General features: G+C 33.4%; 3 protein-coding genes across 3 annotated transcripts; all 3 read left to right on the top strand.

Moving 5' to 3' along the window:
• The first annotated feature begins 2,026 nt into the window (after positions 1 to 2,026).
• On the top strand, positions 2,027 to 3,326 carry LOC146925584 (zinc finger protein ZAT3-like). Its single transcript, XM_085711027.1, has one exon. It carries the CDS (start codon positions 2,065 to 2,067, stop codon positions 3,133 to 3,135), a length of 1,071 nt encoding a protein of 356 aa, XP_085567153.1. The 5' UTR covers positions 2,027 to 2,064; the 3' UTR covers positions 3,136 to 3,326.
• Positions 3,327 to 9,274: 5,948 nt separating this feature from the next.
• On the top strand, positions 9,275 to 11,381 carry LOC146925585 (uncharacterized). The gene is made up of 3 exons (XM_085711996.1): positions 9,275 to 9,971; positions 10,696 to 10,838; positions 11,163 to 11,381. The coding sequence occupies exons 1-3, from the start codon at positions 9,275 to 9,277 to the stop codon at positions 11,379 to 11,381; spliced, it is 1,059 nt and encodes a 352-aa protein (XP_085568122.1).
• Positions 11,382 to 11,426: 45 nt separating this feature from the next.
• Positions 11,427 to 12,212, top strand: LOC146925586 (uncharacterized). The gene has a single exon (XM_085711997.1). The coding sequence runs from the start codon at positions 11,427 to 11,429 to the stop codon at positions 12,210 to 12,212; it is 786 nt and encodes a 261-aa protein (XP_085568123.1).
• The last annotated feature ends 2,731 nt before the right edge of the window (positions 12,213 to 14,943 follow it).

Here is a 14,943-nt window from a genome sequence, read left to right on the forward strand (position 1 = left end):
TATTCCTGTGAAAAATCCAATGTCATTCTTTTTGATTCTATTCTATAAGATAAATCACTTGTATTATATGCAGGACCAATGTTAGATTATTTGCTGAGTATTTATTTTGAATTCATTTCGGGAGTTTTTTTTCCATGGAATGATTTTGCTTCATTTATACAAAACAATACAACATTTTTTGAGAATGTCCTTCTGTAAATGGATCCCACTCATCAGTTGAAATTTTAGGTGAATTTTTTATTTTTATTTTTGTTGGGTGAATGACTAAACAGTTGAATTATAAACAAGATATCACATTCATTCAGGAAAACCAATAGTCAACAACACGATCACCCATTTTGTTCGTGCAAAATTTCAGGTGTTTGATCATATTATCCAATCCGTTATTATTAAGATGTCCACAAAAAAATAAAGCCTTAGCTGACACTGTATCAACTATGCGTACATCAAGGAACAGCTCTTTTAATTCTAGGGAAGCCTCAATGCCACTACGAAGATTATGGTACAACTCAATTACCTTACTCAGGACAGAATAACTTACACGTAGTAGGATACATACAAGCTCATCAAACAACAAAATCGTTCAAACAACTAGAGTGTTTCATGAAGGTATTGTTGCCAATATAGACAAACACATTTGTAGCTCATTTTAGCAGTATGTTAAAAGTTTGTTAAATCTTTTGATGCAAAACAAATGTTAAGAAGGGTCAGAATATATCCATACAAATTTTGAAGATTCATTGAACGCTTACTAACATTATCTATAATTGCGCTATCAAGTGTCAGCTAAGTTGTAAGAGTTTGATGTCTTAAATTCAAGCGACAACTTTCAAATTTTCCGAGTCATTTGTAAAATGATCCTTAATATATATTCTATGCGCATGACCTTAATGGTGAGATAGTTTAGCAAATGTGGAAAAGACTTGGTCAAAAACTAATTATCTCTAATAAAACAATTTTCTAACAAAATATATATTTATATATTTCTCAATTAAAATTATAAGACAAAGTATGATTAAAACTTTTGAGAAATATATTCAAAATTTACAACACTTCCATATATTAAAATATATTTATTTTAGACTTTCTTAAAATTACATAATGATTAAACATTCTTTGAGCTCCAACGAAGCATTCCATCTGAATTAAACATGTACCAACTTATCGTGTGTGCAGTAAATAATTACACTTTAGGTTTGGGCATTCAGTTACTAAAATAATTACATTTAGTTACTAATTCATGAAGTTTTTTCAATTGCGGTACATGACTATGTATGAGTTTTTTTTTTTATTTTTATATATATAATGGATTAGATATTAGTGTTAAATTTTTTAATAGATATTGTGTGAGCAAAAAAAATTATATATATAAAATATAATGTGATTACATAGAAAAATAAAAAAATTGAAAAATACAGAATGTGAAATGAATTAATAATCTTACATTTTTACAGGAATGATATATTGACAATCATAGTTGTCAATCCACCGTATGTATATACGGTTCTTCCATTTTTTTAATCATTTTATATATGCCTCGATTTGCGTGTCCTACTTGATTGTGAAGGATTAAGGCTACGGTGTGAGTATCAACAACTTATTTTGGATGTCAAAATATCCTAGCTCCATTTTTATGACAAGTTCAATACTATATGATACAGCATTTAATTTAAATATAATAAGTATGAGGTTTATTTATTTTATTTTTTTGAAGGAAGTATATGAGGTTTATTGATTGGTACGGTGATACTACATATTTGTTTTTGAACGGTGGTGATAGTATATTTGTTTGAGGCATTGATGGGTGATATATGCTATGCTATGCATGTAATGGTGGATATGATAAGTAATGAAAAATAGGGAATTATTAATTAATTAAAAAAAGAAAAAGTAGAAACCGTGGATTGGAAAAGGAGTGGAAGTTGAAGTAACCGCTAGGGACTGGGGGGGCGTGTGTGTATTACATAAGTGGATTGCATGTATTGGTCATAACTTTTGGTTTGTTTGTTAGTTATTTCTTCAAAGAAAGAGAGAGAGAGAGAGAGAGAGAGAGAGCACAAGTATATGATGAAAGGTGGAGATAATAATAATTCATCCGATCATAGTAGTGGTGATCAATACAAGATGAAAGATCATCATCAACATCGTCCATGTTCTTCTTCATCTGTTGTTACTGGTAAGAAGAAGCGTAAGGAATTCGGCTCCGGGGAATCATCATCATCTGGTAATAACAACAACATTGCTCGTAGTTGCACTGAATGCGGTAAGATATTCTGGTCATGGAAGGCTCTTTTCGGTCACATGCGTTGTCATCCTGAGCGTCAATGGAGAGGAATTAACCCTCCTCCTAATTTCAGAAGACCACAACTCATCAATACCGCGACTCCAGAAGAACAGGAAGGTGCTGCTTCTTTGCTCTTACTTGCAAATTCAAATCCAAAGAACAAGAACAAGAAACCAGCAGTTGCAACAACAACAACAACGGTGGTGGATGATCAGTTTGTGTGTTCGTGTTGCAACAAAGTATTTGGATCTCATCAGGCACTTGGAGGACACAGGGCTAGTCACAAGAATGTCAAGGGTTGTTTCGCCAATACAACAACAATAACCGCTTCTTCTACGTGGACCAGCAGTACCCCTCAAGGAATTGGAGGAGGAGATCATGCTTTTGTTACTGCTGCTGCTGCTTCTGTTGATCACGATGACAACCATCATCAACAACACCCAATGATCATGGTGCCTCAGACTCGTGGTGGTGACGGTTACAATAACAATGTTGGTGGAAACGTGGAAGGGGAAGCGGTTAATAGCAGTAATAACGAAATCATAAGCATCGGAGGAGGACACAAGTGTAGCATATGTTTGAGGGTATTCACCTCTGGACAAGCACTCGGTGGTCACAAAAGGTGTCATTGGGAAAAAGGGGAAACCACCACACCATCAACAACATTACCATTCGATTCTTCTTCTACCGCAACTGCAACTGCAACTGCAACAACATCCAACAACAACAAGTCTAGTAGTGTTGTTAATGTCGTTGATTTGAATTTCCCTTTTCCACCACCACCTCCTGATGATGATCATCATCCCGATTCTTCTTCTCCCCTCAGCCTTGATTTGAGGTTGGGACTTTAATTTCTTCTTCTTCTTTACTCTCAAAGTAATATTTTACTACTTACCATGCTTAATTAGTTTGTTTGTTAGTTAGGTCATCATCATCATCAGTTTCTCATGTATGTTTGCCAACACTCATTCATTCATCAATTATATATATATACTACATTAATTACTACTACTCATCATTATTAATTCACTTTTAATGTTTCTTCATTTTCATTTCATTTGCCCTATTTCTCTTATACTATTCTATTTTGTACCATTTAATCAATCACGCCGTTCCCTTATAGATTAGATGGATGGATATATGATATGTACTTTCGGTCAGCTACAAATTAAATTGGGACAAATATAATGCTCTTTAATTCTAAGTATGCCACACTTTTAGATGATAATAATGTCATTTTTTGGAACCAAAATAATGTTTCATGCTACTACTATTTTCAACAAAAACAACAACACGTTTTGTTTAGGAATTAATGCCCGTACGTGTTTCCTTTTACTATTCTATTTTTGTTTTTTATTAACTTCTCTTTGATACTACCTTTTTTTGCAAAAGAAAAAGAATGCCAGTATTATATTGTGATTGAGGGTCTTAATTTCCTAATATGGAACCCAAAAATACATCATGGGAAAACGATATACTAGTTTGTAGTGAAATTGAGTGTTTTGTAGAATAAAAATTATTCTTCTTTCCCCCTCTCCTCCTTCTTCCCAATGTGGGGAAAACGATTAGTTTTTTTTAAGTAAAAATATACTACAACTCAATACATATAAGCGCAAAAATGTAAATTTAGTGCCTTTATAGCTCTTCATCCTTGAATAAGGGAAATTCAAGCCACAATTCTAGTTAATTTTGTGTTCACCCATTCATTTAATGTAAGTCTGTAACTCATTCATTTAATGGGTTGATTTTCAAATGCACCAATCAGGTATAGAACATTGTAGGGGAAGAATTTGGCTTACTAGCAGCAGTGGAGTGCCTTCAAGCAAGTGTTTTTTTCTACGGACTCAAAAGTGTGATGGTGGACTCGTTTAATTCATCACGATACCACATAACTAGGTTCCATCTTGAGTAGTTTTTTTTTTTTTTTTGACAAAATGCATCTTGACTAGTTGTAGAGCTATTTTACCTTCCAATTGTAACAATTCTTCTGTTGAGATTTCTCCGATATATAGAAACTAACATAGCTCATAAACTTGCAAAAGCGGTTAGTTTTCACATTTACTTTGACATTTCAATTTGTAAGAATCATTTGATTTTTACAGAACATTGTATATATCATTTGCAATTTATGGCTTGTAACAAAAAATGTCGAAAAATGCCCGGTAGCAATCATTAGAAATGTGATGACATATAAACTTTTTTTTTTTTTTTGAATGAAAGACTAAAGTTTTTGTTGGAACAAAGTAACTATTTTGTGTTGATTTTGAGAGAATGAAAAGAGAGAAAGAGAAGAAGTAGAGAATTATTGTTGTACACTTACAAGTTTCATTAGTAGTGAAAAGTGATTACAACATACCTTATATAAGAAGCTTATTCACATTGCTTGCTTAGTAAGCTATCTAAACAAACATAACAAACTTAGCTAGATTACCTAACTAACTTGTAACAAACTTTTATACCTCTACGGATATAATATATACCCCAACGGGTATATAGTCTAATACAAATTTGAATTAACACATTCCAACAACAGTTTTATGTATACTCTTTAATAACAATGCACAACTGTAAATATGTGAGAACAACCATCTTTTAAGTTTTTAACCAAGAAACCTGCCTTATACGCATCTCTGATCCAAATTGCCTCCAATAGTGTTGAAAAAAGAAGAAGTAGGATTCAAACCGTGTGGGAAGGAGCTTTACTAGTATATGAAATAGTAGAATTTCTGAAAATTAAGATTTGGATAATCTTAATGTTTAATTTCTATTATATAATTTTAATTATTTAATCATGTTTTATAAGTAATTTATATTAAAAAAAATATATAGAATAAAACGACTAATTCAATATAAATTAAAGGATACAATGTATTTAAGTGGGTTGACATGTCATATCACATTTTCAAGAAGGTTTGATCAAACATAAAAATAAATCTGACGAGTAACAAATCAGACTTTGACCTTATATTTTTTGAGCAAGTCAAATCTAATTATGCAAACTATAGTTCGGCATAACTTATTATCATCCCTATAGTAGTGAATTTGTTTTCAAGCTTATTATCAACTCTTGGGGTACAATTAGTAATTCCCTGTTTTTTCTATATATTCAATTATGAGAAACTGTTCATTTGATGCAATTCTTAGTCGGCCCAATAATATGGTAAGAATCAACCTGTTTTTCAAAGGAAAATGTTACGATTATTTTCTAAGAAAATTGTACGTTAATTTGAAGTTGAAAAAGTAGATATAACTAAAGAATTAACAAGCAATTTTTTTTCTTCAGCCAGAGTAAGAAAAACGTAATTGTTTAACAAGGTGAATAACATCTTTGTGAACAAAAAAATAAAGGAGAATAAACAGGGTCAATGTGGTCTTTATCGCGCAAACCTAAGAGTGTGGTGGTGAATGATAAATCGTTGAGGATGAGTTTGAGTTCAGACATAAAAAATTATTTTTTATAATTCATTCTATTAACGTTGAACTTTGGATTATGAGGATCACATTCCTCTAAGAATAGGAAAGGTTAAGACAATTATTTTGATATTAAGTTGTAAAATATTGACATTGTTGATCTTTTTGAGTCTAATTAAAAACAAAAAGATCTACATTGGACGTGAACGTTTGGGTGAAGTGAAAATGGTTATTGTGTAATTTTAATTTGGACCAGTTAAAGTTTGGGTCCAACTTGAACCAATTTTTTCCAAGCATTAATCAAATGAGACACACGGATTTTATAATAGTCCAACCGCACTGAATTACTCTCTCACTCTTCAATCCTCTTGCTTTCTCCTCCTTTCCTACTTGGGGTTGCTGTAGCTAGCAAACCCACCGCACTGTTGTAAGCAAAACACAATCTCAACTACAAAAGTACTTTCTTACTTTCCCTCTTCAATTTATGTGGTAGTTTTATTAAGTTTTTTCTCTCTTTCAAGTTATGTCTTTCAAAAAGGCTTCCTTACTTCCCCTTCCTTTTCACTCCGCCATTACCCTCCCAACATATTCCCTTTCTTCTCTAATTTACTGAACCACTTCCATTAGGGGTGGGCATGGTTCGGGTAACCCAAAAAACCGAACCGAACCGAACCGAAATTTTGAAATGGTTTGGGAAAACCGAACCGAACCGTTTCAGGTTTGGAGCTAACCGAACTGAACCAAAGTTATGGTTTGGTTAACCATTTGCTTACCTATTAACCATACCGAACCGAACCAAAACAAATATTTTTTATCCAATGAATAAAACCACTTTTATTATAAAAAATAACAAATTAAAATTAAAAGTTAGAATAGTTTATTTCTTCAAAAACATCTTATCTTATGTAAAGCAGTTTACTTTAAAAAACAGCTTATTCAAAAAAACTTATTTTATGAAAAACAATTTATTACGATCTCTTTTTAAAAATAGCTTATTCAAAACCGCTTATTTTATGCAAAACACCTTATTTTAAAAAACAGCTTATTTTATGAAAATACCTTATTTTAAAAAAAAAACCGCTTATTCAAAACAGCTTATTTGATAAACAACTTATTTTATGAAAAACAACTTATTCAAAACAGCTTATTTTATGCAACACGCCTTATTTTAAAAAACAGCTTATTTTATGAAAAACAACTTATTTTTGAAAACAGCTTATTCAAAATAGCTTCTTTTATGAAAAACAGCTTATTCAAAAAACCTTATTTTATTAAAAATAGCTTGTTACGATCTCTTTTTTAAAAACAACTTAATCAAAACAGCTTATTTTATGCAAAACAACTTATTCAAAACAACTTATTTTAAGCAAAACAACTTATTTTAAAACTATTGTTGTGAATCATGTTAACACTATTGATAGTCTTGTGGACCGACTTCAAACTGCGGTGGAAGGCGATAAGGCTTATGTTCGGTTCGCGTTGGAGAGGGGAAGGGATAGACATCCTATACAGGAAGTGATCAAGCAACTGAGGAAGACGCAACCGATTTTTGAACAGTTGCTTAAGGATCTTGAGCAGCATATATATTTATGCTTTTATACAGTTAACAAAGCTAGAGGTGCATTACTCAAAGAGATATCACATCATCAAACTGTAGTAAGTTAGTTTAACAATGTTGGGGAATGTAAATTTAAGGTATGATTTTTAGATTTTCTATAATTGACTCACAATAGGTCTTAATATTTTTAGACCCTGTTATGATGATAGTTTTTTATGAGATAATTACGGCTGATTTGTGATGCATGCAATTTGTTTAAGCATGCACCATTGACCAACAATTGAAAGTATAGCATAGGCTTTGTTTATAATTTGTATATGATGATATATCCAAATTGACATGATAATATTTAGTTAGTACCTGCTAGCCTCTTTTAAATTTTAATTACCATCAAAGTTTTATATCTTGCTTTAAGGATTTTATCATAGGGTCAATGTTTTAGTATGGTATTGTGACTGCTATTTGTGGTAGTGTGTAATTGTTGTTATATATCATGAGTTCATGATGCACTGAATAGTGTTATGCAAAATTGCAGTTTTATATCTTGCAATTTTATGTTTGTTGCAATTTTATCATAGGGTCAAATTTTATATCTTGCTTCCAGTATTGTTTGGTATGCAGGTTGTCTGTTTATTTAATTTTGTTTTCTAGAACCAAAATGTATCATACTGTTTGCATAAAATTAGCTGTTTTGAATAAGCTATTTTTCAAATAAGCTGTTTTGAATAAGCTGTTTTTTAAAAATAAGTTGCTTTCATAAAATAAGTTGTTTTCAATAAGTTGTTTTTTAAAATAAGGTGTTTTGCATAAAATAAGCTGTTTTGAATAAGTTTTTTTTTTAAATAAGCTATTTTGCATAAAATAAACTGTTTTGAATAAGCTGTTTTGAATAAGCTGTTTTTTTAAAATAAGTTGTTTTCATAAAATAAGCTGTTTTTAAAATAAGGTGTTTTGCATAAAATAAGCTTTTTAAAATAAGCTATTTTAAATAAGTTGTTTTTTTGGAAAGATCCAACAAAGAGTTCGAGTGTCCTTACAAAAAAAAAACAGTTCAAGTGGTTTGGTTCGGTTCAAACGGTTCGGTTCGGTTCAAGATGGTTCGGTTATGGTTCAATAATTGTTAATAAATTAGCGGTTCGGTTCATGGTCCTTTTTGCCCACCCCTAACTTCCATTGTCGTTGCCTCTGCTAACATCTTGGTTACACAAGTAGGTCAATTGATTGTAAAAAAAAAAATTAACTTTTTAAAAATATTTTAGTATCCGAAAATATATGCAGAAGTTAATGGGAGACTTCAAGATTCATCCTTTGATTTCTGGAAATTAATACATAATAACAAAATTAATGGAAAATGACGTTTGTGAAGATTAATCTGCAACTTTATCATGAATGAATAAAGCCACAGTTTAATGGAAAATAAAAGATATCATTTGTATCTAGTTTAATAGTTTGAGATGAAAGAAGAATGAAGAAGACAAGAGGCAAAGATATGGATGAAAGAGAGTCTGTGCAATGAGAGAGAGAAAGAGTTGATGAGTTTTATTTGGTATGAATGAACCATAATAGGATATGATGGGAGTTACAATCTAGTGGTAAAAAAAATGGGAATTACTTTTCCCACCCTATGGCCTTCTCGCGCGCCCTGTTTTTTTGACCAAAATACCCTTTATCCGGACTATGTAATCCGGACAATATTCGGATCATATAATCCGAAATGATTTGGAAATCACCCTGGACATGCGAAACATGGCTTTGGTCAGGGTGAAATACAATCCAGACAACATAATCCGGACACAATGGTTGTATTTCGGAGAAGGAAATACGCACACCTGTATTTAAACCAGGCGGGAAAAGTAGTCGTTTCTTTCCGGAAAACGTAATCCGGACAGATAGGGTATATATAGTTCCCCAGAACCTAGCTGAAGCAGACCACCTTTATCAAAAACACTCCCCACACCTCAACATACAAGACAAACAAGTACCGTCTTCCATTGCTTGAGTTTGTCGGTAATACTTCTACCATGAAAACATACTCTATTGCTTTTGCCTATATGCTGTCCGAGAGGCAAGACAATGTTTATTGGGCTCTTGAGAGGTGTCGTGAGATGTTGCACTCCAAAGATCTCTATCCCAAAGTAGTTGTCACTGGTCGGGACAATGCTTTGATCAATGCTGTGGAAAAGGTTTTCCCTAAAGCTACTACTCTGTTGTGCTCATATCACATTGGACAAAATGTGAGAGCAAAGTGTAAATTGGATTGCAAAGTGAAGGATGTCAAAGGCAAGAATGGGGAAGCGATCAAGCCGGCTTCGGTGGTGAAGACTGTGATGGCTGCATGGATGGATATTGTGGACTCCGAAACGGAGGAAGCATATATTGATAATTGGACCCGGTTCAAAGTTGTAAGCGCAAAATTTCCCAAGTTTTTGGAATATGTTGAAAAAACAATTTTGGATCCGGTTAAGGAGAAGTTTGTGAGGTTTTGGGTTGACAAAAACCTTCATATGGGGAATACTACAACAAACAAAGCTGAATCTGCACACGCTCGGTTGAAAAAGTATCTGAGTAGTAGTATGGGTGATTTGAGCACAAACTGGAAATTCGTTCATGACATGCTAGAGTTGCAACATACCGCAATACATGCTTCGTTTCAGACGAGCATTATCATGCTTGAACATCGGTTCAAAGACAAGGTGTTGTGGTTAGGGATGGGAATAGGCCAGGCCAGGCCAGGCTTTGATAGGCCTGAGCCTGGCCTACGAAAAAATTTACAGGCCTAAGCCTGGCCTATGGCCTATCATAGGCCGTTTTTCTTGGCCTGGCCTGGCCTATTTAAAAGCCTGGACTGGCCTGAAAGCCTACTTACAGGCCTACTTTATATTAAGGCCATCAAATAGTTCATTTAGCCTACTAAATAAGCTAAACAAGCCTTAAAGCCTACTTAAAAGCCTATTTAACTACAAGTAAATTTTAACTAGATTAAAGCCTACTTAAAAGTCTATAACAACAAAGCCTATTATGGGACTACTAGATAGAGAAAAAGATATTTATATTTTTAATATATGCAATTATTTTAATATAAAAAAACATTTTTTAATAAATAGTATTAATAGGCCAGCCTATTAGGCTTAACAGGCTTTTCTGGAAGCCTAAGCCTGGCCTATTTAACTAAACAGGCTTTTTAAAAAGCCTAAGCCTAGGCCTATCTACTAAACAGGTCAGGCCAGGCCAGGCCAAAACAGGCCAGGCCGTAGGCCCCTGTAGGCCGGCCTGGCCTATTCCCAACCCTAGTTGTGGTCTAGGTTGATCCGGAACATTTCAAGGGAAGATTTGCATTATCTCGTTGTGGAGTACAATAAAGCACTTGAAATTGGTACGGATAAATCTAGATGTGGTTGTTTGAGTTTGATCACTTACGGATTACCATGTGCGTGTATGATAGCTTTGAAGATCAAGAACGGCACTGCCATCCGTTTGGAAGAAATTCACACCCACTGGAAGAGGTTGAGGTTCGAGTACGAGGTTGACACGAAGCTTCAAAAAGAAGAAGACATCTCTCTATTGCCAGAATGGGATATTCTCCAGGTATTTTTTTCAAAATTGTCTCTGTTTATGTTCTGCCCAGGATTTCTGTTTCTGTATTCTGCACTGGTGCAATCCGGATTATATACTCCGGACATAATTGATGGGTTCCGGAAAATATAATCCGGAGAGGTAGCATTTACGCCCCATGCAAGTGCATTTAAGGCTCATGCATGGGTGTATCGGGAAGTTCCGGATTTTATAATCCGGATTACCTTATGTGGTTCGAAAAATAAAATCCGGACTGTATCAGTAGTGGTAACAGAATGCATGTTTCTGACTGTTTTCCATCAACAACAATAATGACAGTTTTTTTACACATTGTAGGCCCGGTTCAAGGACGCCAATTACAACATGAAGGTGCATTTGAAAGAACAATTCCGACAATTTGTTTTACCGGAAACCACCTCTATGCGTCCACCGCCAAATAAGGTCACCACCAAAGGAGCTCCAAAGAAAGATAAGCAAAGCATTCGATCGACAAGGCGGTCCCCTTCCCTATGGGAGATTGTTGACTCCCAGGAGCAAGAAACACAGGGTTCATAGACACGGTCAACATGGACGAGTAGAAAGAGTGCACGGAAAAGCAACATGTCTCCTACTCCTCCTAAGCCAATTCCAAAAAATCCAAAGAACCCAACACCCGTTGAAGTCCACATACCACACAAAGACCAAATCCCAATTTGGATGCATGGCTTATTTGAAAAGGTTACGGATGTACCCGGTGATGGCCATTGTGGGTTCCGAGCAGTTGCGGTCCTACGGAACTTGACTGTTGATGATCACGTATTAGTCCGGTACAACCTTTACAAAGAGCTTATCAGTGTAAAAAATGACCGCTATCGGAGGATGATTAATGATGATAGGCGGTATAACGAGGTCTTGGACGCTCTATCCTACTCCGGTATTGGCAATGCACCACTGGATAAATGGATGACAATGCCGGATATGGGGTTCCTCATCGCACAGAAATTCAACCAAACGGTTGTTGTGTTGTCCATTGGGAAATCAGAAGCCTTTTTCCCTCTATGTGGTCCACCGCCGCCTCCAACTATCGATCTTTTGATATGTCTGGCATATGTGAATGACAACCATTTTATGGCCTTGAAATTGAAGGATGGTTGTCCGATTCCTCCCACTTCCGCTCTATGGAGACAATATCATCGAGAGGATGCAGACACCTGGCCTGATAGATATGTCAGCCGGATGGCAGATTATAATGAGCTAAGTCGGGCGGCGGGTGTAGCGGTCAAAGAAGATGATGAAGAATTGTACATTGTTGAAAATCTTGATCCCGATGAGAGGGTTGGTGCTGGTCCTGCTCCTGGTGTGAAGGTTGAAGTGGATGATAGTCCCATTGATCTTTCGGCGCCATAGATTAGATATATCATTAGTTTAGTTGAAATGTATATCATTAGGTGAAATGTGTAATGATATAAATTCAACTTTTTTTGGTATAATGATATATATATATATATATATATATATATATATATATATATATATATATATATATATATATATATATATATATAATCAATTTTTGATATAATATTTAAGTTAATTGTCTTTTATACAAACATATATAATGATTTATTGGAAAAAAATGATAAAAACCACAATGACATGCAAATCTGTTTCAGTTCTGTGTACTGGTGAATTCCGGATTATATAATTCGGAATGTCCCGAGGGTAAAATTGGAAAAAAAAATAGGGCGCGCGAGGAAAGGCATGGGGTGGGAAAAGTAATTCCCAAAAAAAATTGGTCCAAGTTGGACCCAAAGTATAGGTGGTCCAAACTAAAGAGACCCTCCTACCCATTGTCTTATTGAGGAGTGGTGGTAAGTTCTAAAAGTCTAGTTGAACTTGTCACACAAATATCATCATCACATAAACAAAAGTATGATACTAGTCACATACATGGCCTATCTGAGGCAGAGCAAAAAGGGCGACAACCTCAGACCACAAAAAATAAATACGAAATTTGGATTCAATTTTTTTTAGGTTTCTATTAGGCCCTAAAAAAATTGTTTAGGTTTTAAAAGGAGGTGTGCTTGTTAGTAATGAGCTTTGTTTTCATTTATTATTTATTATGATTGTAGGTTTGCTAGTCAAATGGAAACTAAAAAAAGCAATGATGTGGTTATTTTGAGTCGAGATAAAACGATAAAACTTGATGCTTTAAAATAGGTTAAATAACCACAGTAATCTTGTTTATGTTTTAGTTTTAGTCCTCTTGAGTCTTGGGAAAGTAGGCTACGAGAACGTTGATAATCTGAAGTTTTACAAAAAGTAATTAAAATCCGATCAATTATTATTTGAATTCGGGTCCTTAACTAAATCATTAACCACTTATGTTCAACATCTTGCTTTTGCCTTCATTTTCTAATTGAAAAAAGACCTATCATTACATTTTCTTATTCAAAAATAATATTGTATCACAACAAGTGACCTTATGTCTCCTATGGTTAGTGCATTTAAAAGAATCACGAACCATTTACAATGTGCAATAATTAATATACTCTTTTTGTGTTTTGTGAATCTCCACCACTAGGTAGATATTGCTGAATTTCGGCTTGAATCGTACTTGCAGCAACCAAATTTGGATAGAATTATTATTAATATTATTATCATGATCATCATCATCATATATAAAAGCTGAGCAAGTGAAAGGATACGCAGCTCATGAATAGAGTCGTTTCGAATCTATAGCCAAACGAATTATTTGTTTTTACGAAGGGGAAAGAAAAGATTAGTATCTTATTTGATAAATCAAATCCAGTTCATTGTTGTTTAGTCTACCTGCCCAATTCACGTCCCTTAAAATATTACCATTTTTTAATTTCAATGAAAAAGAATCAGAAATAATCAAAAAAAGAAATCAAGTTTTCATCTTTGCTAATAAAATACAAATTAGAGAATCTCGACTGCAGATGTAATATGGATTCACAAATATCCAACGCCCGGACCCCTTTCAATATTTTATACATTATTATGGGAAAACTAAAAAGCTACTCCCTCCGTCCCGGAATAACTGACCCATTTTCTAAAAAAAAGTGTCCCAAAATAACTGACCCATTTCAATTTTCAATACAACTTTCATCATTCCCAATACAATATAACACTAAATAATACTACTTTTATCATTCCCAATACAATATATTCCACTTTCCCCTTTATTTATACACTTTTCTTAATCTGTGTGAAAAACCAAAGTATGTCAATTATACTGGGACGGAGGTAGTAATTCATATTAAAATGTTTTTCATAGTTTTGTAGGACTTAAGTCTAGTTTCATCAAGGCCATCATAATGTTACGATAGATAGCAACTTTGCAAATAAATTTGAATCCTACAACATTCATTCATTCTTTTTACCTTTTTCTCTATGGCCCTCTTGATTTCATTTGTTTTCTCTCACATATTTTTCCCTCCATTTTAAACGTCACATTCTCTTTAATCCAAATTTTGCATAAAATCACTTTACCTCCATTTTCCCTCCATCCTTTTACTATTGTACAATAAATATATTGATATCACACTAGTAATGGAATTAAATTAATTGATAAATTGTTTTTTGGCAAAAAAATTTAAAACTGATATTTTTGTATTTATTCTTTTAATCAATTAGTGGAATGATTAATTCAACAATATAACAGTATTTATTGTTTACAAAAGGCTATAAAATAATCCTAATATTTTGGTGTAAAAAATAATTAATACACTTGAAAATTTGAAATAAATCATATAAAAAGGACAATATAATACTACTACAATGTTATTAGGAACCATATTCTAATTTTATAAAACAAAAACAACCCTCACATAAAATTAGTTCGTGACCAATTATTAGAGTATTTGTCCTTGATTATTCATTTTTTTAGCAGCCCTTTTTATTTATTTTATGAATAGAAGGATGGGGAGGATAATTTGATAAATTACACATCTATTAAATAACTAGATCTGGAATTGAAAAAAAATCAAACGAAGTTGCAGTTTGGAGCAATAATATTATTATTTGATGTGGTTGACATAGACCCACAATTATTATAGTATAATAGAAATGATTAAATCAAACGACGAAAAAAATATAGAAAAAGTTGAAGATG

Source organism: Medicago sativa, chromosome 5 (genome assembly GCF_051527215.1).
Source record: "Medicago sativa cultivar Bolivia chromosome 5, Bolivia_mono, whole genome shotgun sequence".
Taxonomy (NCBI): domain Eukaryota; kingdom Viridiplantae; phylum Streptophyta; class Magnoliopsida; order Fabales; family Fabaceae; genus Medicago; species Medicago sativa.

Excerpts from the sequence above, each read along its gene's own strand:
- LOC146925584 (XM_085711027.1), top strand. The coding sequence starts at position 2,065 with ATGATGAAAGGTGGAGATAATAATAATTCATCCGATCATAGTAGTGGT.
- LOC146925585 (XM_085711996.1), top strand. The coding sequence starts at position 9,275 with ATGAAAACATACTCTATTGCTTTTGCCTATATGCTGTCCGAGAGGCAA. Across the intron at positions 9,972-10,695 it reads GTGGTTAGGGATGGGAATAG|CTTTGAAGATCAAGAACGGC; the intron begins GCCAGGCCAGGC and ends CGTGTATGATAG. Across the intron at positions 10,839-11,162 it reads CAGAATGGGATATTCTCCAG|GCCCGGTTCAAGGACGCCAA; the intron begins GTATTTTTTTCA and ends TACACATTGTAG.
- LOC146925586 (XM_085711997.1), top strand. The coding sequence starts at position 11,427 with ATGTCTCCTACTCCTCCTAAGCCAATTCCAAAAAATCCAAAGAACCCA.